This window comes from Furipterus horrens, unplaced genomic scaffold, assembly GCF_987537825.1.
Source record: "Furipterus horrens unplaced genomic scaffold, mFurHor1.1.pri manual_scaffold_3, whole genome shotgun sequence".
Classification (NCBI taxonomy): domain Eukaryota; kingdom Metazoa; phylum Chordata; class Mammalia; order Chiroptera; family Furipteridae; genus Furipterus; species Furipterus horrens.
The window spans coordinates 5721547-5746588 of record NW_028327173.1 but is presented as its reverse complement, the minus strand read 5'-3'; the positions used below and the strand labels follow the sequence as shown (position 1 = coordinate 5746588).

The 25042-nt window shown below is 50.4% G+C and overlaps 1 protein-coding gene across 3 annotated transcripts in view; it reads right to left on the bottom strand.

Annotated features, from left to right (window-relative positions):
- Positions 1-2852: 2852 nt before the first annotated feature.
- The window catches only part of UBE4B (ubiquitination factor E4B), a 101653-nt gene continuing 79463 nt past the window's right edge, over positions 2853-25042 (bottom strand). For all 3 annotated transcript variants that reach the window (XM_090268565.1, XM_090268566.1, XM_090268567.1), the window contains 7 exons: positions 19786-19912; positions 17954-18098; positions 14263-14397; positions 11601-11792; positions 5704-5878; positions 4527-4673; positions 2853-4203 (listed from right to left, as the gene is read on the bottom strand). In XM_090268565.1, the coding sequence (XP_090124691.1) occupies positions 4142-4203; positions 4527-4673; positions 5704-5878; positions 11601-11792; positions 14263-14397; positions 17954-18098; positions 19786-19912 (983 nt within the window). In that variant the 3' untranslated portion in view covers positions 2853-4141. The remainder of the gene's footprint in view (positions 4204-4526; positions 4674-5703; positions 5879-11600; positions 11793-14262; positions 14398-17953; positions 18099-19785; positions 19913-25042) is intronic.

Below are 25042 nucleotides of genomic sequence, written 5' to 3'. Positions count from 1 at the left end.
GATTGTAGTTTTTGTCTCATAGGGTTAAACCCCATGATAATCATAGAAAACCCACACGATTTTAAGAGAATTGTTCTGAGGAAAGTCCCCCCAGCTTGCATGAAAAGGGACAGAGAAAGTACAAGAGGAAAACAGCAGGAAACAAGCTGAGAAGAACATTAGTTGCAATGCAATTTTCTTATGGAAAAGGAAGAAAAGATTCAGAGGCGGAAACCGAGCTTGGTGAACAAGTCACAGGCTGGAGGCTTGGTCCCCAACCAAGGAGCTGGCCACCCGTGCCTGGCTGGACTTCAGAATCACTGTGGACCAGTGACTCCTGTCTTCTCCCTTTTCCAACGTTCTGGACAGGAGTATCTCTAGTGGATTTTCTGTGCCTGTCCCATCATCGTACAGCGATTGTACAGCGTGTGGGTGTCGATAACTTGCATCTTTAGTCCACAGATCTTTAGGGCCAGAGGAATGGCACTCAAGGCACAGTACCCAGAGAGTCACCTCTGAGGCACCTCGTCCGCACCTAAACCGGATTTGGATGATGAGACGCTGGGCTTCAAGCTGATGCCATAAATGGGAGTCTCTCGGGGCAGGGATATACATCTGTACTTTGCATATAGGAAGATTGTAAGTTGTTGCCAGAACAGCAGTGTGGCAGATCTTATTTTGCAAGGTGGCCAGAACATTTATCTCCCATCTCAAATGTTCCTTGTACAGTGTGTCCCTAACAGTCTTCCCAGCGTGAGGTGGGTTCTCCTTTCATTTCCCTTAAATCCAGGTGGGTTTGTGACTAAGACGGAAGTGACGCTATGTGGCTTCCAAGCCTAGGCTGTGAAAGGCGACGCAGCTTCTGCCTGGTCCTCTTCACCGCTGGCTCTTGGAGCCTCCAGTATTGTGGGAGATACAATCACTGTTCCTGTATCCAGCCACAGCATTCTGGGGTGATCTGGTTACACAGCAGCAGATAACCGATACAACTGGAATAACAAATAAATGGAGGTAATTCATTCAATGCATTGAGCACTCACTCTGCGCCAGACATTCTTCCATGTGGCTACAGAACAGGCTGAAATCTCTGCTCTCATGCGACATCCATGCTAGTGGGGGAACAGACTGTGAACACGTGAACAGCAGGTACGGCATGTTAGATCACGGTAAATGCTGAGCAGAAAATGAAGAGGGATGAACAACCAAGGTGGGAATGTGTTGCAATTTTAAACAGGTGCACCGGGACGAACTCAGGAAGGTGATAATCTGAGTAAAGACCTAAAGCAAGTGAGGGAGTGAGTGACCCGCACACCATCTGCCAGCGGGGCCTCCTCATCTCACCTGAGCACCCCAAGGAACCCACTGTGGAACGCACTATTTTATGAACCAAGCCTGAAAGTTACAAAGGGTGAACGAAATAATGGGCTCAGCTATCTTTTCAAAAGATTTTATCAACTCCTTTTTAAGACGCACACAACAGAGTCATAAAAGGAGTAAGAAGTTAGCTTGATCATTTTTCTCTCAAGGACTTCTGCTCCTCTGCTCCTCCTGCTAACATGACCATCTTCTTTGTGGTCAAGGTCTACTTTTTTTGTTTTTTTTAAATCCTCACCTGAGGCCATGTCCACTGACCCCAGAGAGAGAAACATCGATGTGAGAAACATCCACCTGTTGCTTCCTGTATGCACCCCAAGTAGGGACTGAAGCTGCAACCCAGGTGTGTGCCCTGACCGGGGGGTCAAACCCGCACCTTTTTGGGTTACAGGATGATGTGCCAACTGAGCCACCCGGCCAGGGCACCAAGATCTACTTTAAAAACATTCGAAATTTATTTTAATATCCCATAATTAACAAATGGAGGGCAATGCACGTGGCTATAAAACAGCAACCCTGAGATTCTAAAAATAAAAATCCCAAACATCTTTCCCCTACAGTGTACCCAGCAGAAGGTCTGTGAAGCCTGTGGATTCTGAATATTCAAAACGCTGTGTGCACACAGAGAATAGAGCAGCAGCCCCCGATGCTTGCGCTCCCGGGGCCGGCAGGGGAGGTGAACGCTATGACAGAATCTGAAGACTTATCATCTGGTTGGAGAGAAGACAAAACAATACACATTCACGAGAGGGATTACAAACACAAAATTAGGCACGGAAGCCGGCTGATAAGCATATATTATTTAATAAAAGGTAAACTAACAGAATTATCTGCATGGGGAATTACGGGTGTTTTTCGTTTTGTGTGCGTGTGTTTGCCTTCTCTAAAACTTTTGCTGCAAGGACTAGGTTATTTTTTTGAAAGAACAAAAAGTGATTTAGTCCAAACATGCTAGAGAAGCAGATACGGTGGCTGAGGCATGGGCTCTGAGCCTGGACGCCTGCTCTCCCACACGCGGGCAGGTGACCTTGGGCAGGTTACCTAACGTCCCCATGCCCCACACCCTGACCACTGAACATGCAGAGATAACAGCACCACCCTCCTGGGGGTGAAACCATCGGCGCAAAGGCCTTTACACAGTGTCCGGCCCCCAGTAAACGCCACCTACGTGCTCAGCAGCGCTCTCCCCCGAGCTGCGGGATGCGGCTGAGAAAACGCGCACGAAGTGGGTTGAACCCGCACGAGAAATTCAAAGGTCAGGGGAGAGAGATTTTAGATAGGGGGGCGAGCGGAGAAGCACAGAGCCTGAAGGTGACAAAGCTCGGCCCCCTCAGACGAGCGAGCGGTGGAATGAGAAATGGAGCACAAATCGCAGGTTTCCTCTGGAAAACAGCAACTGCTGACGGGCCGCAGGAACGACACTTCCCGCGGGCAGACTCATCTGGCCCTTGCTGCTCACCCGCCCCTGTTGTCCACAGAAAGAACAGACTCAAAGAAAGTGCCTTCTAAATGCGTATCATCATTTATTGTAGTCTGCATCAGGGACTGAACAGGGGACATCGTCTGTGGAGGGGGGAAAAGGAGAAGAAGAAAGTATGTTTTTGTAGATTTAATTTCTTCAGAACACTTTATGGTTTCAAATCCTTGTTTACCCCAAAGGAAGTTCGAGAATTCAAGTATGTTAAGTAGGGAGCGGTCATACAGAAAGTCGTATGTTTCTGTGCACGTGTGTGTGTTTGCCTGTGTGTGTATTCACAAGCAGATGTACCTCACCTTTCTGGCACCCCTTTTTTGCTTTGGTAAGACCGAGCCCCGAAGGACACATCATACACAGGACCACTGCCTTGAACTCAGACTCAAGACGTGAGGAACTTAGGTTCCCTCACAGGATAACCGTAAAGGCTGCAAACTGTCACGCAGCATTAAAAACACCAACCTCCCTGCCCCCCCGAACCCCGTCACGTAAATCCTGATGGACTGAAACGTTCCCTTTGCTGCAGCTGCTCCTTAGGTTCCTAAGAGAGGACTTATGACAAGGACCAGAGCAACGGGATTCTCTTCATTTTGCTTAGAATTAAAAAAAAAAAAGTTTTTTTAAGGGACATTTCAAAAGGAAAAAAAAACTGAAATTCAAATTCTGAAAATATCTTGCCTTTTTTATTAATCATGTCATCTAACACCAATTAAAAAAACAAATATGTGAATATGATATAAAAATACGACCCCAGGATTAACACTTTGTTGCAGGCACAGTTATCTCACAGAATATATGTTTGGAGGGCCAGGGAAAGGAATTTATTCGTTTTTGTTTCTCTTTAAAAAATCCACAGCAGTGCAAGGAGGGTCAGGAAGGGAAGGGGTTGGGGAAGATTCTTTAGCAGCAAAATGTCCAAGGTTCTCTAATCACAATCAAATCAATGGATATTGGACTTAGGAAAAACAAGAAGATGGAAAGGGTGCTGCCCAGGCCCATTCATTATCAATCACTAAAAAACTTCCGTCGCAAAAGCCCCAAATTGTGACATAGGAGGGACATGTTTCATTACATAAGCAATCAATCATAAAATGCGTCCCTCAAGCTTTCGACGTTTGTCACTTAAATATATGTACAGGAATTGGGCTCCTCATTCATGTCCTTTCAGATGGCCACCGTGCGGTGGCTCTGGGTGGATGCTCGCTGTCTTCGCCACGTCTGGCCTCCACGTGCGAAGGGCGCGCACCACCCACGCAGCGTCGGCTTGCCTTGTGGCCGGGGCTGCTTCCGGCGGAGGGTGGCAAGGGGGACAGGTTAATGATCACTGTTCTGTTTCTCTCTCATCCAGGCGTGAATCTGTTCTTTCAGTTCTGGCACTGAGAAAAGAAGAGGGAAGGATTAATGCCTCGGGTGGGCGGGCTCTTCCTGCGAGACGATGCCCGTCGTCTGCACGAATGGAGAGAAAAGGCCACTCATGTGCTCAGGGAACTGAAGACTGATGTAGAAAGAACAGGACATGAGGAGGACGGGACCTCTACAGTGCAAAAGGGCAAAGCACGTTCGTTCTTTTCCATAAAGTGTCATAAGCTACTGGGCTTCTGGGTTTGCTAAGTGGCCCCGTGGATTCACCTCCGACACTAGGACTTTGGCCCCGCGCGGGGGGCCTCTGTGGGCACCGGCCCGCCAGCCGCGCCCGTACCTGGCTCCAGCATGCTCTCGGTCAGCGTCTGCCGGTTGAAGGGGTCAGTGGGGGAGTTCAGCAAGTGCCGCAGGATGATGGAGCGGTCCATGATGGTGCCGGAGGGCAGCCGCACGGGGTCAGTCATCAGGGTGTCCATCAGAGGGTCTATGGAGACCAAGCAAGGCAGGCTTTCATTTAACAACAGGACTGACAACCAAAAACAAAAACAAAAGCAAGCCCCGTGGGTCAGGGGAAAATAAATCACACAGCCACAGGAAGAGCCATCACGTGGCCGACAGGGCCCCCAAGGTCCGGGGGAAATGAGCGTCCAAGCGCACACACGGCCTCTGGCAGCGGGAAAGCAGCCTTTGTCCCCACTTCGGGGAGGAGAGGAGGGAGCAGAGGGCGGGCCGGGCACAGCGGCAGCAACGCCGCAGGCTGGAACCCTCCGTCTGACTTCTCAGCCTTCTGGAAAATGCCGACACCCACTCGCAAAGGCAAGGCTGACCTTGGAAGCTTCCAGGTTGTTACATGGTTTGAAATCTGGCTACGGACGTTTTTTCCCTTTTAATTTACAACATGAACTACAAGGAGGCAAATGTAATTTCAGACAAGGGTCTCCAAAAGCAACCACAGCACAGCATTAAAAAGCTGAAAGCACAGAATGTCCTCTCTCTTTTTTTTTAAAAAGATTTTATTTATTTTTAGAGAGAGGGAAAGGAAGTGAGAGAGGGAGAGAAACATCGATCAGTTGCCTCCTGTAGGCACCCCAACCGAGGACTGAACGTGCATCCCAGGCCGTGCGCCGACCGGTAATCAACTGGTGACCCTTTGCTTTGCAGAACGACGCCCAACCCAGTCACACCAGTCAGGGCAGAACGTCCCCCCAACCCCGCTTTTTTAAAAAAATAATTTTATTTTATTCTTTAAGATTTTAGAGAGGGGAAGGGAGGGAGAAAGAGAGGGAGAGAAACATCACTGTGTGGTGGCCTCTCATTTGCGCCCCCAACTGGGGACCTGACATGCAACCTAGTCATGTGCCCAGACTGGGAATCGAACCACCGACACTTGGCTCGCAGGCCGACGCCCAATCCACTGAGCCACAGCAGCCAGGGCCAGAACGTCCTCTTTTTACGTTACCTGTTCCCAGTTAACTCAGAACAAAGGATTCAGCCTGAGAAAAGCGGCCACTTGCCTCTGAACTCATCGGGGGCGTCGCTGTAGTCTATCTCCGCGCGCGCGTTCCTGGCCACGATCTCCTCCACTTTCTCGGCGAGAAGCTTAAACTTCTCTATTGCTATTGTGGATTTGATCCCCGCCTTCCGCAGCTTCGAAATCACTTCTTCAAACAACTCTTTGCTGTAGGATCTCTGTGGATGAGAAAAGACAACATGAGGCGTAAAAACAGTTTACGTGGGAAAAAGCAAGCTGCAGAAAATGCCGGAAGTATGATCTAGTTATGTTTTTTCCTAAAAAGGTCCTAAAATTATAATGTGTGCCTATATATATAAACAGATAAAGACTGAAATAATACACACCAAACTATACAAGGTCATCTCCTCCGGGGACAGCTACAGCACTGAGGCAAATGAAGGGAATGTAAACATTTCTGAATTATTTTTACAGCAAACGTGCATTTCTTTTATAATTTAAATATTAACGAGAAGGAAACCTAGTCTATTTCAGCCTTTGCAAGGCACTGTGCAGTAGCAGCATGAGAGGAGGTGGAGATTTTAGCTCTTTTCCCTGCAGGTAAACATGAAAACAACCCAGTATAGTTCATAATCAAATCTCTCCCAAGTCTTCAAGATCTCTCAGGTCAACGCCACTAAGGGTCAGGTGCTCTGCTGACAGGGAGGGGGTGGGGCAGAGGACCCTAAGGCCACCACAGACCCGGACAAATCTGGACCTGAATTCTGGCTCACCACCTACCTAAGGTGGGGTCTTAGGCAAACCCTAACTCTGCTGAGCCCCCGTTTCCTCAGTGTAAAGCGGGGGTAGGGACACCTCCCTCACCACCGCCCAGTTCCCAACAACCATGGCCATTTCAGATTATCCAAGGATACCCTAACTTGCATGTATGGCAAAGACACTGGCCACTTGTCAATGTAGCGACAGCGATGCAGATAGAGGAGGAGGCGGCTTAAATGTGAGACCCTGACCTGAGACCAGCCACTTCCATCTGAGGGTTTGCACTGACGCCTGGAGTTACAAGTAGGAAAGAATTTAATTTCACCCGGATACTCCATTCTCTTAGAGACCTGCACTGGAAGTCCTCAGTCTTTCTTCTTTCTTTTTCTAACACCAGTGTCTAAACAGGAGCACACACGCACACCCCTTAGTAATGCCCTGCCACTGAGGGGAGAAGGGGGGGAGGGCGCAGTGCTGGCGGGGTGCCTGGCCAGCAGCACTCCTGAAAGCCACCTTCTCCAACCCCGAGAAGTGCACAGGGCCTCAGTTACAGTTTCCTGAAACTACATTACCACATAACCCACCGACTGCTGTATCTGGCGCCCACTTATAATGCAAGGCCGGGTAAGCCACAGGCCCCTCCCTCTGGGAAGGGGCACAGCGGACAAATGGCCGAAAGATCACAGCAAGATGCTGAAAGCATCTGTACAAGGAATTACTGACGCACGGGCGTTGCTACAGACAGCACTGAGACCGTTTCACCCGGAACTTCTTTATGTCAGAAGTAGCTATCTTGTTCTTTTAAAAAAAAATTCAGGTTTTAAAACTTTTTATTTGTATATAAAAAATTGAGCATTCTAATTTATTAAAATAATAATAAGAAAAATAAAATGGCGCTATGGTTAAGCTGCAGTCTACAGCCTGCAGGACACTGTGGACCCCCTGGTCCCCACTCGAGCTCTCCCTGGAGGGTCCCCCCCACCCCCCCAGGACGGGGACAGGCGGACGGGAGGGGCGGGGCGGCCTCCGCCGTCAGCAGCTCTCGGGTGTGACCAGGGGCCGCACAGCCAGTGACCCCGTCCTGCCGCTCTGCCTGTGATAAAGGGTCAGGGCATTGAGACTCAGGTACCTATTACTGAGCTGCTGCTTCAGGTTGGACGTGGGCTGGGTGAGACCTAAAGGTGTTCTTGGTCAAGGATCTCAGAGTGGTTACAGAAACAAACATGAAAATATCTGCAAAGCACATCTCTGATAAAGGTCTAGTGTCTAGAATATATATAAAACTCTTGCAACTCATCAACAACACAAACAATCCAATTTGAAAAACTGGTGAAGGACTTGAATAGACATTTCTCCAAAGACGACATACAAATCACCGACAAGCACATGAAAAGATGCTCAGCACCTTTCTGCCTGTAGGGAAATGCAAATTAAAACCACAGTGAAATACCACTGCACTCCCACCAGAGTACCTATTTAAAAACAAACAAATAGCATGTATTGCTGGGGAAGTGGAGAAATTAAAATCTGGAACCTTTATTCCAACGGTCCCCAACCTTTTTGGCAACAGGGGCTGGTTTCCTGGAAGACATTCTTCCACGGACGGGGCGGGGGATGGTTTTAGGATGATCCAAGTGCGTTACATTTACCGTGCACTTTACTTCTATTATTGCTACATTGCACCATGTAATGAAATGGTGACACAATGCACCACACACTAGGGTTAGCGCGGGGGCTCACCAGAACCGCGACCGAGACAAGCGCGAAGTGCGGGAAAGGGGCGCGGATGGGAGCGGTCAGAATCCGGGCGGGCCATGCGCAGACTAAAATAAGCGTCGGATTCCGACCTAAAGCCTGCCGCCAGCCGCAGCTGTGCAACCGAAGGACAGCAGCTCACTCGCCACGAGAAAGCCTGCCACCAAACGCCGCCTAACTGCCACTTGCCACTCACTGACAGGGCTCCGACGCGAGTCTGCAAGCAGCTGACTCACGATGGCCCCCGTGCAGGGACACCCCGCCCGCGATCCTCTGCATCCACAGCCACCCCCCAGCGCGGGCGTCACCGCCTCGGCCCCACCCCAGACCATCGGCCTTGGAGTCTCAGGGGAGCGGGCAACCCAGGCCCGTCGCAGGCGCAGCTCGCGCCCCGGAGAATCTAAAGCCTCCGCCGATCTGACGGGAGGCGCGCGCAGGTGCTCCCAGGAACGACAGGGAGCGGCCGTACGTACAGACGAAGCCACGCCCGCCCGCCCCCTGTTGCGTGGCCTCTGGCTGGGACCCCGCCTTACACACTGATCCACTGCCGGTGGGCGTGTAAACCGGTGCAGCCCGTGTGCAGGTCTTCGAGAAGCGAAACACAGAATCGCCCCCTGACTCAGCAACTCTCCTCCCAAGGTCATACCCAGAAGGACTGAAAACGGGTATTCAAGTACACACTTCTCACGGATGGTCACAGGGGCCCCGTTTGTAACAGCCGAAGGATAGGAACACCCCAAACGTCCGTCAGTGAGGCTCGGATAAACAAATGATGTTCTACCCAGATAATGAAATAGGATTCAGCCACAGGAAGGAAGGAAGTACTGATACATATGCTACCATGTGGACGGACCACAAAAACGTTACGCTAAGGGAAAGAAGTCAGACACAAAAGGCAACGTAAGTTACTTTTCCGTTTATATGGAATCCCCAGGATAGGCGAACAGGTAAATCCAAGCAGATCGGGGCCGGGGTGGAGGGGGAACCGACAGGGACTGCTGAGTGGGGACAGGGTTCCCTCTTGTTGGCGATAGAAGGTTTTGGGACTAGACCAGGATGATGGCTGCACAACACGTGAGTGCACTAAGTGCCACCAACTGTACACTTTAAAATGGTTCATTTTATGTGGTTTCAGACGGGGTCTTAAGCTGCTAACAGACAGCTCCATGAACGTCAGCGCGCGGCCCTGCCACCGAATGGGGTGGCCCGTAAAGGCACAGCCACACGTGGTCCCCAACGTGGCCGGCTGCCACCCTAGGGCCTCCCTGCCCTGGGCTCTCCCCTCAGGCCCGGGAGTGTAAAGCTCCGGGGCTCCGTGCTGGCACCTTCCGGCACTGCTTCTGGATGCTTGCTTCCAGCCTCTCTGGGGACGCAGGGAGAGTCTCTCAGCTTCTCTCCTTGAACGGCTGCCATTTTCGCTCCCTTTGTCTTCCCAGGAAAACAAGACACGCCCGTTCACGCCACAGCAAACAAGACCGGTGCTCCCGCAGGAGAAAACGGACTTCTGCTACCAGTTTTCTGGAGCTTTCTAACTTTCCATCCTGCTCCCGCCACCCCTAAAACCCTCTTCCAGAACAGTGACGTCATCGGGCCCTGATCAGCTTCCGGCCAACAGCCCCGGAAAGTGCCCGGCAGGCAGGACGAGCAGCGCTGCAGAAGGAGCCGGCTCCACGGGCAGCGTGTCCTCCTCCCCGAGCCTCTGCCGCCGCGTGCGTCTGCCTCACGGGTTCGGAAGAGCCAGCTACGCAGACGTCCGGGAAGCCCCGCGTGTCACGGCCGAAACCACCACCTCTGTCTGACTCAAGCCCAGTGCCACCGCGGGCCACCACCACCATCCACAGGGATCGCCAAGCCATGTGGACGTCTGGCTGGTCCCCGAGGAAAGGTGGCTGGCGGCACTCCTCGTCACTCACTTGGCTGTCGCCGTCTCCCAGGGTGCGCTGCACTCACGCTGCACACAGGGCTGCGCTAAAGGCTTGCGGAGCGCCCGCCTCCGGAAGACCTACCAGGAGAAGCAGGAGCGCGCCAAGCAACTTCCAAGGCTCTCGCAGCAAAACTGGGGGATTCCTGGGGACTCTGTACAGCCCGACCGCCAGCTGCCCCCGACAGATGACCCCTCCTTGACCGGGGAGCACTTCCTTGACCTCCTCACCACAAGCTACCACTCCTCTTCCATCTACGCAGGGGCAGTCTTACAGTGGGGGCTTCTCCCCCAAGTAACTGCAAACCCTAACCGCGTCCTTCACCACTGCTTCCAATGGAACACCTGCTTCAGACAGATGTGGATTTTTCCCTGCGGGCACTTTGTAAAGACTGCACCTGTTGCTTACATCCAGAAGTACCTACAGACATGAACAATATCACAATTAAGCTCTTATTTTTTTAAAGTAGCTACATTTCCCCTACTGGAACTGTTGGATGTGAGGTATGGGTAAAGAACCTTCTAGAATGCCTACGGATGGTTAACCTGAGATGTGAGCAGTGTTTGGATAGAAAGTGTGAACCAAGAAGGAGAGACGGAAACAAATGTGAAACCTGGGGGCCTTTTGAGAGGAGAGCAGAGGTTGAGACTATGGGGTCAGGGCAGTCCGCTAGGACATGAACCCGGCGTCTGCCCACGCTGACCTCACACAAGCCGTTTCACCTCTCTGCACCTCATTTTAAAGTGAGGGCTCCAACTGAACCTGTATCACAGGAATTTGTGAGGATGAAATGAGTGAAAACATGTGAAGCAGTTAAAACTTGGCGTTCAGTTAACAAACATCAGCTATTTTATGTTCAAACGACGCAGCACAGAAGAATGGGGGCGGGGGAGCCCAGTAGAAGATGGCTGGCAGGTCCCGAAGCGCCGCTGGGAAGGGGCCTGGGCCGAACTGGCGGCTATGGCGATGAACACACAGATGGCCGTGATCCTGCGGACACAGGGGAAAGGGGCAGGGACAGCGTAAAGACAACCATCGGGGTCTGAGACTTGGAAGACCACAAAAACAGCGGCAGCACTAAAGCCAGGCTTGGGAAGAAGGCCTGGACTCCCTGGGAAAGCGGGGCTCTTTCTGGGAAGGCAACGGACTGGCAAAGTACAGCTCTTAGCAAGGTTTTGAGTTCACGCAACTGGAGCTGGGTCCAGGAGCCGATCCTGTTGTTTACGCCCAGAGGAAAACACCGTTTCATCTCCATTTTCCATTTACAGCAGACAGACTCCGCTGGCCTCTGTGGTCAAGATTTCCATTTACAGAACTAAAAATTTCCCAAACCATATTCTGAGAAGGATCGCCTTCCTTGATTTCAAGTGGGAAGGATTCAGGAACAGATGGATATGCAATTGCGCAGTTCTGCCAGGAGGTCTGAGGAGCGGCAAGGTCAAGTCGCCCGGGGCGGCAGCCTGAACCCCGACTCCCTCGGAAACCCCGCTCCCTTGGAACTGACCTGGTCGTCGGCAATGGCTTTAGCGAACCGAGCACAATCCAGCTGCAAGTAAATATCTGTCAGTTGGTCCAACAGCTTCTTTGGTTCAAAGCCGTATTTCTCCGGATTTTCAACTTTCAGGTCACGGCACTTGGGACCACAGAGTTGCTGAAGATTAAAGTTCAGCATGGCAGCCAATCGGGGTCCAAGTTCCTAGGAAATCACAGGATAATAGGACTATTCATGCTGTTGGACAAGTGAGAAGGACCAAAAACTCCCATTTGAGCAGAGGAACAGGAATTGATGGGATTAGTCTTCAAAGAATGTCTTATAAGTGCTGTGTATCCTAAGCTGAAGAAAAACATTATATTCAAAAATTGTTTTAGTCCTCATTTCTAACCCAATAATTCTAATACTTAATAGAATGTTGCAGGTTGATGGAATATTTGTAAGTACCAATGAAAGGCAACCTTTTCTATAAATTCATGCTTTTAATTATAAAAACAAGGATCACTCTAACTTTACAAGACGCAGGTAAGAGAGAAAATTATTCATAGTTCCATCATAACACAAGTCACAAAAGTTTCTGACTTTTCATTGTATGCATTACTTTTGAATAAATTTCAAAGTCCCTGGCAGTTCAGACAGTGCAGCACACCATTCGTGTCTGAATAATCTTAAGTCTAGCTGTGAGACAGAGCGAACTTAAATGCAACAGCTAGGAAATGACTATAATGCACTAACCCCACGAGATGGCAGGCTTTAAGCAAACCTGAAATAGCAAAATCTGGCTTAGAGGGCATCAGAGCACACACTGGCCATAAAAAAGGAGTTGTGAAGGCTTCCCTTTGGGTTACAGGATTTTCATTAAATTGAACTATTAGATTTATACAAATTGAACCTCAACTCAGCTTTTCAAGAACCTACTTTTACACAAAGTACTCTTGCATTTAAGAATGTATTTACTTATTTTTTGAGAGAGGGGAAGGGAGGGAGAGAGGGAGAGAAGCATCAATGTGTGGTTGCCTCTCACATGCCCCCAACTGAGAACCTGGCCCGCAATCCAGGCATGTGCCCTGACTGGGAATCGAACCTGTGACCCTTTGGTTTGCAGGCCGGTGCTCAATCCACTGGGACACACCAGCCAGGGGAGTACTCCTGCATTTAATGAAGAATTCGTGGAATAAGGAAATGATAAGAAGAGGACAGAGCCAGTAATTTGTTTTCCTTTTGAAGTGGGAGAGTTTTGTGGAGCAAAGGAAAAGAACACATCAAAGCAGACACAGGCAAGACTGGGGCAGAGGACAGCGGCCCAGGTGCACAGCCAGCTCACGTCTATGCGCAGGCCATGAAAAAATTAATTTCAATTGACATGAAAAGATTAGACTTAGCTTTCAATAATTTCCTTTTTAAAATGAAGAATTTATAAATACGGGCTTCATAATAATTTAACCTAAATAGTTTTTATGTTTCCTGCCTCCTAACAATGAAATGACACTGCCACTGGGGTCACGGGACACCAACACAAACACTGTAAGAGCAGGGGTTGGCAAACTACAAGCCGCAGGCCCACGCCGGCCCAGTGCCTGCGCCTATGAAGTTTCATGGGAACACGGCCACACGCGCTGGTGTGAGAGCTGCGACTGCTTCTGCATGGCAGGGTCTCAAAGGCGAGACAAGTGGCCCACAGGCCTAAGCTAGTTACGGTTTGGGTTTATGGGTAGAGTTTGAAGAAATTCTATTTGCAACCCTTTAAGGGAAGCGAGCGTCTGGACTATCACGTTCAAACGGCTGCAGTGTCCTCATTCACGCTTTCCGCGGCGAGCTCTGTGGTCCACGTTCCACTGCGCCTGCGCTGACGAGCACCTATGAAGAGACAGGGAGTGGGAGGGGGCGGGGGGCCCCACCGCTGGAGCTGCCCACGGCCCAGGGCGGTGATGACGCTGGAGGTAAGAGCGGATACGCAGACTGGTGGGAATATGTGTACGGTACAGTTTCAGTCCACTGTTCACGCGCCTCCATCCAGGCCATTTACCACGGCTCTCAGCGCCCCTCTTTCTGACCTTCCTCCCCGTCTTTCTCCCGGCCACACCCTAAAGCTTCTAAACTATGCATGGGGGGTGGAGGCTGCAGCCAGGCAGAGACCTCCAGCTGTGTCGCTCAGCTTCCGTTTCAGAGAGGACTCAGGTTGTATTCATCATGTCAAGGCCAAACGTTTAGACAACCTTTGATCTATCATAAACCCTAATTATGGCCTCCTTAACCTTTGGCTTCTTGAGCGTAATAAAGCTATATCTAAGAGAAACAAAGATCTTATACATCATCAATATTTCTACTTAATATTCTATACTTTTCAACTGATGTTACCTTTTTTCCCTATAAATAAAATATAGGAATCAATAATGATAAAAATATGCCATAGCTTCGACATTAACAATCCAAAGTGCTGTCTAAGCAGAAAGTGAATTAAGTTAACTTGGAAGTGACCACTTGCAGATTTCAGTCTACCAACAGTGCTGTATCAATGAGCCTACCTGGGAACAAAATCAGTAATAAAATTTCACTTATCAGTGACCGCAACACTGAGAAATCCAGGATTTCAACAACTCTATTTAGTTACAGGTGACAGAATCTGAATGTGGAATCCAGGTGACAAAACAAAGATCCCAAAGTTTCTACTCACTGGTCTGAGGAAAGGCTTCTGGACCTGCTTCGTGAGGATATGGAACATGTCCACGGTCTCTGTCGCCAGGGCGAGGTAGGAGCGCGACACCCGCTCGTCCTGAGCCAGCTGAGACTGCCGGGCCTGCTGCTGGTCCTGGGAAAGCGGAGCAGATGCCAGACAAACCTCAGCACGCGCCATCAGCTCGCCAACATGCCGCGTGTGACGGAAAAATACGGTCAGCTCCCGAGCGGGAAAGTGCGTAACAAAGCCAACCTGCTGAGGGGGGACAGCAGCCCACGCCAGGGCGTTCTCCAGGTCACTGGAATTTATTCCTTTCGGCATCACAGCTCTCTTAGGACTCTGAGTAAGTTGACCTTGGCCCACTATTTAACTTACATGACACTTCGTTTGCTCTGTGATAAAAGAGGTCACTATCGACTTCTGTGCAGGACGATAGCAGTGAACCCTGTGTCGTGTCTAGTACTGCACGTCGGTGCTAACGAAGGACCGCTCGTTGCCCTAACCACTTCAGCTATCGTTACCATAGAAACACGCAACGTGACACTGAGGCCCGGGCTTCTGCCCGTACCAGGCGCTGTACCTCACTAAGCTTTTGAATGGTCTTACCCTTCACGTGGGGAGGCCGAGCGGCTGCAGCAGCCGAAGGCGAGGGAGTGCCCCTGGGCAGGTGCCCTGTGAGGACCTGCTTGGTGGAGACGCTGCAACGATGCTGAGTGACCTGTGCACGGCCCCTTGGCCAACAATGGGCCCCTGGAATGAGGCTGAGCCAGGGGAGACGCGACAACAGCCGGTGTGTGCCCAGGAGCCTCAGTCACGCATCAGGACACAGGATCTAGCCCCCGCTGCAGGCCAGCACCCCCTCTGGGCACTGGAGACAGAGCAGGGACGTGACCCACAGGGCTCCTGCCCTCATGGAGCGTCGCTTAGGGCGACAAGCAACAAACTGACCCGCCCAAACAGATGCGCAAGTCTGACGGGCGAAAAATCAGCCAGGGACGGGGAGAGGAGTGCACCGGGGCCAGGACGTGCTGTCGCGGAAGGGGTGGTCTGGGAGGGTCCGTCTGAGTGGATGTCTGAAGGGAGTGACGCGGCAAACACCCGGGGGAAGAGGCACCGGGAGGCGGGAACAGCAAGCGCTAAGGCCTGGCTTGGCAGCAAGGAGCCGGGGGTGCGGCTGGTGCTGAGTGAAGGGGAAGGCGGGGGGCCGGGGACCGCCGCGCCCGCACGGCCACTCTCCGGCTCGGGACTTGATGGATGAGAAGCGGAGCCAGGGAGGGCCCTGCGCGGAGTGGGCTCAAGGAGCAGGCCGAGATTTGACCCCCTCCCCCTAGGATGCAGGGAGCGGGCCGGGGCGGAGGCTGAGAGACCAGAGCGGGCAACTACAATAATCCTGACCACGGACGGCAGAGGCCTGGACGTCGGGGAAGAGGCCAGATGTGCATGTGTTTTAAGACAGAGCCCAGAGATTCTGCTGAGAGGGAGAGGAATCAAGGAAGACGCCAGCGAGCTGAGCCAGAGCCGCCGCGGGCTGCAGCGGTCACCCCGGGGCCTGGGCAGGCCTGGAGACGCGGACTGCAGGACAACACCGGGACAGCCCCGGGCTCAGTGCGGACGAGTGTGCGGTACCTGTCAGACCGCAGACACACAGGACACAGACATGTAAAGCCTTGGGACCGATGAGGTCACTGAGCAGTGACCTTCAACGGGGGCATCAGGCCACGTGTAGGAGTTTCTGGTTGCCTGACGGCGCGGGGAGGAGGGCACGTCACTGGCATTAAAGGGCGTGAGCAAGGGATGCTAAGTGTCCTGCAATGCACGGGACAGTCATTCATAATAAAGCGTTATTATCATGTCATAATTCTACTGCATTCAAAATGCCAAGCAGCACCTTCCCTGAGAAACCCCGACACAGGGAGCAGGCGCGGCCAGAGAAGAGAGGCCTGTGGGCTGGGCACTGGCGCTCAGAGGGCACGGGGACGGGGAGCAGGCCCGGAGGTGCGAGGCAGGCAGCGACTTCAAAGGGAAACGGAAACGATTTCTGACATTGGCACTTGTTAGGGATAACTTATGCCCGTCCGTTAACACAGGCAAAGTCAATACTATCTGTGCAGGCATCTCCCACAAATGCCATTAAGCGCTGACTGCGAACAAGATAACGTGCAATACAGCTGGGCCAGGAAAAGCCCGCAGTCGCAGTGGCGACAAAGGTGAGACTCTGCAGCTACACTGATCAGGAGAGTCTGGACAAGACGATCCCCAAGGACTTCAGGACACGGAATGGACACGAGTGTCCAAGGCAGAGGAGACGGGGGCGCTCCACGCGGAGCCCTTGCGCCAGGCCAGTCCGGGACGGCTCACTTGCCTTCCATGGTCCCTCCTCACAGCTTTCCCGTCACGGAAAAGTGATCTGACTTATGCACAAGGACACAGAAATGAAAGAACTTTTCATGGGAGGCAGTGTCAGCTCTTGAACCCAGGAACCCCGTACTCCGAAGCTGGGGGTCACCCAGCAAGGCCTCCTCTATGGCCCCAGCACGTGGAACGAGAGCCCGGGACGGGTCCGGAGCGGAGCTGAGTACCTGCAAAGGGAGGTAAGTTGGGAAGGCTGTGTCAGAGCTACCCTGGGAGGCCTCCGTGGGGGACGGGGAGCAGTGGGAGGGAGGTTTTGGAGGCGCAGTAGCAGAAGTTTAAGGTGTGTTTAGAAATGAGTGTGAGGGTAGTGGGTAGGATGGTACCCAGCGGGCATCAACTCTGTACCGAGGGAAAAGGAGACCAAGGCACCGTCCCAATGGCACAACTACAGGGGCACGAGTGCAAGAGACACCCAGCATCAGGGGCCCTGGGCGAAGCCCCCCAAAAGGTTTAAGTCTGTAGTTTAAGCACGCTGGCTAGACCAAGGTATACAATTCTCCTTAAAGCTGCAGCCATACGTGGAACGGAAACCTTCCCTAAATGTGCTTCAGTAACTCGCGTTGAAGGTGCTTTCTGACGCCACAGTATTAGACCCTCAACAATAGTTTCATTTTAAGGGTGCTCTTGCAAGTAAAGAAAAGGAGTCGTCCCCGCTGTACACAAGAACTCCCGGAAAGCAGTTCTGACTCTGAGCCTCACAGCACCGGGAAGAGACCGAACCAGTAAGGGAAGTCAGTGTAGCTCTCAGGGCCCAGTGACCGACCAGGCAACCATGCAGACGGCTGCAGGCAGTGTCGGGGCAGGGCAGTGGGGGGAGGGGGGACATGATTTCCTCACAGAACCTGGCAAAACAGGCCCCTCTTCCATTAGTAACTGAATAAAAAAACCAAGATCAATTGAGAGCAGAAATCCCAGCAGAATCCTGATTTACGTGGATGACCAAAGACCATATGAAAATTTTGTCTACTAGGCAGAACTTGGGATTTATTTCCTACTTTCATAAATCTTAATGGACATATTCAGACAATAAGAGCTCTTCTCCAAAAAGCCCTTTAAAATGAAAAGGCCGAACAAGTTTTCTGGACACACTTGGAAAGACTGCGGAAATAATTTCTTGGCTTTAGAGCAAGTGCTGAAGTTTTCTCCTGCCCTAAACCACGGCTGCCGTTTCATGGACGCCCACAAGCAGGAGGTACGAGGTACGACCAGAAGTCAGAGCTAGGTCTTCAAGCCCGAACGCGGTCCCCGAGGCCGCCGGCCCCCGCCCGGCACTCACCCTGGGCAGCTGCTCCCACTGCTCCTTGTTCTTCATCTCCTCCTGCACCTCGTGGATCCGCTTCAGGGACTCCAGGCTCTCGTCGAGCAGAAACGTCGTGTCATTGATCAGCATGTTTATGTAGCGAACAAACTGCTTCCCAGAACTGTAAAGGCAATTACACGGCACGTGGGCGTATGTCTCCCCGCAGCAAAATGCCACAGCAGATCCCAGAGAAAAGGGCCAAGCGCGTGGCCCTACACGTCTGCCGGCCTTGGCACAACCTGAGAATCCCAGGAAGGTCAAGTCTCTCCTTAGATTCTGTTGTCCTTTTTAATTAATCGTGACAAGCTCACTCCGGTGAGGTGCTGGAGACACTTTGCGTGACTTAGGAGAACCATTTGCTATTACTGTGGGATTCTGTGAGCAGATTCCCATGGCAGCTTACGTTTGCCAACAGTGGAAGTATTTACCCCTCAGAAAACTGGCACATACCCATTTTTTTCCCTCCAGAGAGTAGGGTTACCAGCACACCCCTGGCTCACTCATTCCCTCAATGACTCTTAGTAGAGAAAACACTCCTCCAGACTAGAAAAGAGAATATGCTTAAATTCACCAGGACAAAAGAAAGCACAAATAATAACCACCTAGAAGAGACAAGAGAACTAATGATACAGTTATCCCCATTATAAAGAGAGGCACACGGAGGAAAAAATGTAAGTTGTAATACTGATAAAGTAGGCTAGCACCTTACTATACAACGCTTGAAGCTTCCAATCAATCTGGGGTACCGTCCTGCACATCACGTTAAAATGGAGGGGCTCCCTGGTGACCTGAGATGGCCTGACGCACCTGTGTTAGACTCTGTACGCGTCAGATTAACAGAGAGAAGGGGGGGCTATGCTTCAGGACCTGCCGCTGTGCAATCAGAGCTGCTCAGCCCAGGCCCGGGGAAGAGAAGTTCCTGAGAACAAGGGCGGAGGCCTGGCTTTCGGGAACATGGAAAGTTCCTGAGCCCCACACAGACCAAGTTGTGGGCCTGCCTGGTTTCCTAAGCATGTGCCAGGATTCCGCTGGAACGTAATTCTGACTATAATAGCTCATGGAAACAAAGAATTAATTTACAGTTTCCTTTGCAGAAAGCTATTTAGCAGATGGCTACTCCACTGGCAACATGTGTGTTACTGACTAGTAACGCGGTTCACAAGTGACAGCTGGACCTGATTAAAGGTCTAACAGGGGTTGCAAAGAAAGATCCAAGCAGATGGGACAGAATGTCTCCTGGAGAACAATTCGAGTGCAACACTTTCCTCTACCTTTCTTGTTAAAGTAATTTAGATGTAATTACTAAAGTCCATGTTTAAGTTGGTGCTGAAATTCCAGGTAGGTGATGAGAAGTCCTTAAGGCTTAGGGCCCCACTACAAAGAACGACCCTTCAAATGACAACCCTAATCTAACTGTTTCTGAGGCTAAACTCCCCCTCACATTTCTAACTCCAGAGCTTGCTACCATATTCAAGAACACCACCAGATCTCATTTTAGTCCCTGTGACAACTTTATTTAACCCTGCAGCCATGGAAACACTGAGCGCATCATCTCAGAACATTTATAGATTCTTTCCTTACGTATCCCGTCTCCGAGGGATCTCAAGGAATCTAGAGTTCAGCAATATTTCGTAAGCACAGACATTCAGTTAACCCTGCTCACACTGAGCAGGACCATGTGGAAACCTTAAAGGAGGCCGAGACCACGACAGCAGGCCGCGAGAACCCGGCCGTGAGAGCTGTTACGTGGCCACGCCACCTGCGGTTTGCAGGAGAGCCAGCTGTGACGTCAGAGGCCCGATACTCACTTGAACTCCTCCATGAAGGTGCCATGGTGAGCGATGTTTTGCCAAAGGCTTTTAAAGATGGTGCTAATGTGGTAGCGAATGGTGAACTTGTCATAGAACTCACTGGTAGCCCCGGTATGCTCGACATCTAGAGAAGACAGATAAAGGGACTGAAGGATACATGCTTTCTTCCCTTTTTAAAAGCAGTTGTCACTGCTACAATGTTACTGAGTAAATACAAATCTGCAGATGCAGAGATGAAAAATCACGTGACCTCACTGGGATAGCATCAGCTCACTGAAGACTGGAAGTGGAATGACGGTACCTCCCCCAGTTTTAGTCATTAATTTGTAGAAATTCCACAGCACTTCAAATAAGCATTCCTGAGCAGGAAAAAAACTGGGTTAAATTTTAATAAGGGCCATGTACCTATCAAATGTGAGTATGATTTTAAATACTTTCGTATGAGGGACATTTTCAAACAGGTAACCAAAACAGAGAAAAGACAGTGAATCCCCAAGAACCCATCCCTCACCTACAATTACCAACATCCATGTACCCATTCCAACGGAACAAAGATCAAACTTAGTTATCCAAATGACAAACAGCTTAAGCATGAGAAATTTCTGATTCATGACAAATTTTAAAAGAGGAAAGAAACACTATGAAGTAAAGACAATAAGGCTTAAGAAAAACATACTGTACAATAAGATGTTTTTTGTCACTTATCAAATTGGCGGATATTGCAAAATGACAATACTAAGTACAGGTGAGAATCTGGGGAAACAGACACTGTACGTGGAGGTGGGAATGAATGGTGATTCAACTTCTTTAAGGCAGTTGGATAAAATGTATCACAACCCATCAATATGCCCATCTCTCTGACCTACCAATTCTATTCAAGAAAACATATGCAGATGAATGGATGAAGAAAATGTGGTACACACACACACACACACACACACACACACTCGTAAGACAGGAATTGACTGGAAAGATGCAGAGCAAAATGTTGACAGAGATTCTCTCAAGTACAGAAATTACCAATGATTTTACTTTCTTCTTGGTATTTTCTGTATTTCCCAACAAATACTATTTTATGACTAAAATAGAAAATAGTTATTGACAATAAAAGGAATAAGCTAATTCACACCTACTACACGAAGATTTGAAATCATGTACATATATTCATTAGGTCACAACCTTTTAAAAAGGTGAACTAAGTATCATTTTATTAACTGTACAGGTGTGTGAACTCGAGTGTGGAGGACTGATTGAGCAGAGGCCACAAAAGAAAGACACCAGAAGTGGGGCAGGGACGCAGAGACTCTTATTCCCTCTAAATTGCTCTTAATTCCTGTACTGCATCCTGAACACAGCAGAGGCCAAGTACCTACTGTTAGCTTATTTACTCATCCATATAGCTCTCTCCTAACCTTTAAAAAAAAATTCACTCAATGTTATCTCAAAACTACTTCAGCCCAAGAAATTTCCAGCCCTACTTCTAAGAGGCCTGAAATGAACTAGACCCCTGCTGCCCTCACCCCGCCCCCCTTCCTGATTCATTAAGCTGCCCGGCCTCGGGGACTTTACACTGGCCGCCCCCTTTGCCTGCCAGCTCTGGCTGGATCTCCTTATGGTTCACTCCTTTGTCTCATTTTCAATGTTTCTCTCGTCTCCTCAGACCTTCCCTGACTACGCTTCTTAAAGGAGCACCATGCCCTCCCTCCACACTCACTATCTCAAAGCATCTTATTTACTGGTTCGGTGCCTGTCTCCCAGCTCGAACGTCTGACCCACAACAGCAGGGACTCGGACGTCTTCAGCGATGGGCCCCAGCATCCAAACCTGTGCTGACAGGCGGCAGGGGCTCCGCAAACATTTGCTCATCAGTGAGTGACTCTGCTTGGGCTAACTCTGGCTTTGCTGACTGCCATCAGCCTGGGGGAGAGAAGAGTCTTGCAGTAACGTTCGGTTGACAGCATTCCTCTAAGTTCTGAGTAGCCGGCTTTTGAGAGCTGGTCCTTAAGAACTGCCCGCTGTGACACAAACAGCACACTCTTATTTTGAAACTAAACTTCATTTTGAAACAAAAATTTGATCTTAAGCATTTCCTAAGCTAGCCTCCGCTCCCGGGGGTATAAAAAAGGTGCCTGTTCCGTTATCTCCATCTGTGACGCATCTGAGACTCAGTCCTGTTCAGGGGTGAGGGCCTGTGCCCACAGGTGTTAGCCTAGGTCTGACGGGCATGTGGGGGACTGCCTGGGACGCCCCACCGCAGGCCCTCTGGCGCCGGCCCCGTGGTAACTGCAGGCGGGCCAGCACAGCAGCCAGGAGCACCTGTGCCCAAGCCCAAGTGCTGAGGCTGCTGCCGCTCGCTAGCTGTTGACCTTCAGCAAGCTTCTTGACCTTTCTAAGCTCCAGTTTCCTCATTTGTAAAATGGAGATATTTATAGCGTCCCGCTTGAGGACTGTGGTTGGGATTAAGTGAAAGGATCAGCGTGTGTTCAATAAGTGGGGGCTATTATTAGCCCGAGTATCATCTCTCCATGACTACCGAGGTGTCCAGGGCCAGAGGACACACTGCCTGGTGGCAAAAGGGAGAACAGGGCCCGCCCACCAGCTCCTGGGACCTTACCAGGGGGGCTCCACCAGGCCCAGCTCCGTTCCACACACCTACATACACCCCCCGTCCTTTGTGCAGAAGCCACAGTGACAGGTCCAGGGCACTGGGTACGAAAAAACGCAGCTCACTTTTTTGGTTTTAATACTAACAATATATGTTTACTATAGAAAAAATTCAGAAGTTCAGATAACTAAAAAAAGACAAAGAAACAAACTACTCATAATTCTACCACTCAGAAATAACCAACTCCCTGTTACTATTTTGGTATACGCCCTTCCATACTCTTTTCTGTCATGTATATATGTACTAAAATGTGGTCATACTTTACATACTGTTCCATTGCTTGGCATTTTCTTTACTTTTTATTACCTACCCACTTCATACAAATAACATAGTACTTCTCCTGGCTTGCACAGATCCACTATATGGATAAATTATAATTTATTTAACTTATCTACAATTAGCAGAGGTTTAGGTTGTTTTTAATATTTTCACTACACTGAACTATAAACAATGCTGCGGTGAATATTATTATAAATGTTACATACAGTTATAATTGTTCCCACTGAATAGATCGCTAGAAATTACGCTTGCGTGTATGAGCGTGTGCTGCTTATTTAGCTGCTGTCTCTCGGCCCCAAATCCACCTTCATCGGCTTTGTGACGCGGGGGCAGGCTTGCAGCTGGCCGTTTGTTAGGCTCGCCAACAGGGGGCGCTGCAGAACAGGCCAGCTGTAGGTGAGCGAGGACCCCAGCTCCGCAAGGATGCTCCACCCCCGCGGCACCGGGGTGGGGGTGGGGTCCGGTTTCCAGCTACGTTCCACACCCGCAGGACGAGCACCCTTGCACACCCACAGAGACGCCAACCCAGCTGGCCAGTGTCCTTCCTCGGAGGTTCGGGACGGTCCCAGTTCTGCCCAAGCCCTCCCCTGAGCCGCTACATTCCAAGAGCCCCATCTCTTCCCTTGGTTCCTCTAGCCTTGGGGACAGTGATGCCTGCTTCCTGCACCTGTAACTGTGCGACTCCAATGCGCCTTATCTGCCTCTGCTGTCTTCAAATATTTGACCAGTTTCTTAGATTACATTTTATTAACAGGTATGTTTCTGTTTTCTTGACCAGACAGTGACCGATAAATAGGATATAAACATTTCTAAGGCTTTTGGTAAGGACTGCCAAGCCGCCTTCCAGAAAGGCTTTACCAAGGTAAACACATTCTCGTGGCGTTACATAGCACTCATTCTGCACACTAATTACAGGGGAGAAGAAATAGACTTCTGCAGTTAGTTTCTTTCTCTATAAGCATGTTAGCGCTAGGTATTCTTATCTTGAAAATTTGATAGGTGAAAAGAGGTACCTCATCATTATTTTAAGAAAGGCAGAATCATCTTCAATTCAGCTAAGCCTGACGCATGCGAGGACTGTGCCAGGCCCTGCCCTGCACGCGCGCAGTGCATCATCTGTATCTGAATCCCCCGTGGTCCTCCCTACCAGGGCTAAGAGATCAAAGAGGAGAACTGGGAGCCAAGAAAGGGCCTCTGCCCAGGAGTGTTCTCTGTTGTTGCCAAAGTGAGGAAGTTAACAAAACTTCAAAGGGTTTGTCAGCTTGCTTGAGGTTTAAGAGGATATAGGTAGGTTCAAGGAAAAAGAGACACTCTTCGGTGCCACAAAATAATTGTGACAATGGGGATAAGGGGTAGGCAGATTCTTAAAACCCTCAGAAGTGAAGAGAGATGACAACTCCAGCCCAAATGAGCAGGTCTTGGCCAACAGGGAGGGGGTGGCTGTCCCCGGACACAGAGGGACCCGAACCACTGCTGCTGCTCCGAACAGCAAGGCGCTGTGCTCCCGGAGGCCGCTGTTCCTCGCCAAGAGCATGGTGAGTACGTTCTACCAAATGCCAAAGACCCTGAGTGCAAAGGCTGTGGAAGGAGACACACAGGACATAGTTCCTTTCCTGAGAAATCCATAAACTGGAGGGAAAATGCTCCAGCAGTCAAGCCTGTGTCCTTGAGAGAGGACAGGGGAATAGGTCCCATAGGTAACGGGCTTTATGAAAACGCATTTGCAAATGAAAAGCCAAACTACAAAGAAAAATTTGGGATACACTCCCACCAGAAGAGGAGGCCCTCCTTGTGGAGAGCCTGATGTGTCCCCAGTCTCGCCCATGCCCCCCCGCACCTGGAGCGGTGCCTGGCCCACAGCAGGCACTCGATAAACGGGAACCCGTGAACCAGTGACGCCTTCCAGTGACCCGACTCCACTGGTTTGAGTGGGGTCCCACAAAATAAGAATTTTTAACAAGCTCTCTGGTTGCTCAGTTTCAAAATTCTGGGTTAGAGGACAGTGTTAAAACTAATGCTGTAAGGTCAAAGCTAAAATAAACCAGGTATTTTTAGATAAAAACACCAACTTGGGCTGCCACTCACTGGATCTCAGTGTTACCCCTGTGGCTTCCCATGGATCCTGCTCAACCAGCAAGGACTGGCGTGAGAAGGGTCAGTGTCATGCTTCCACATGTGGGGGGGATGACCAACAGCACACGCTCTGTGGGCAGCGGGGGAGCGGGCTGTACTTATGACTGGCTGTCAGGATATTTGGTAACAGGTTTACAGTAACCTGACCCACGGGCTTTCGGTGGCCTGGCCTACCTG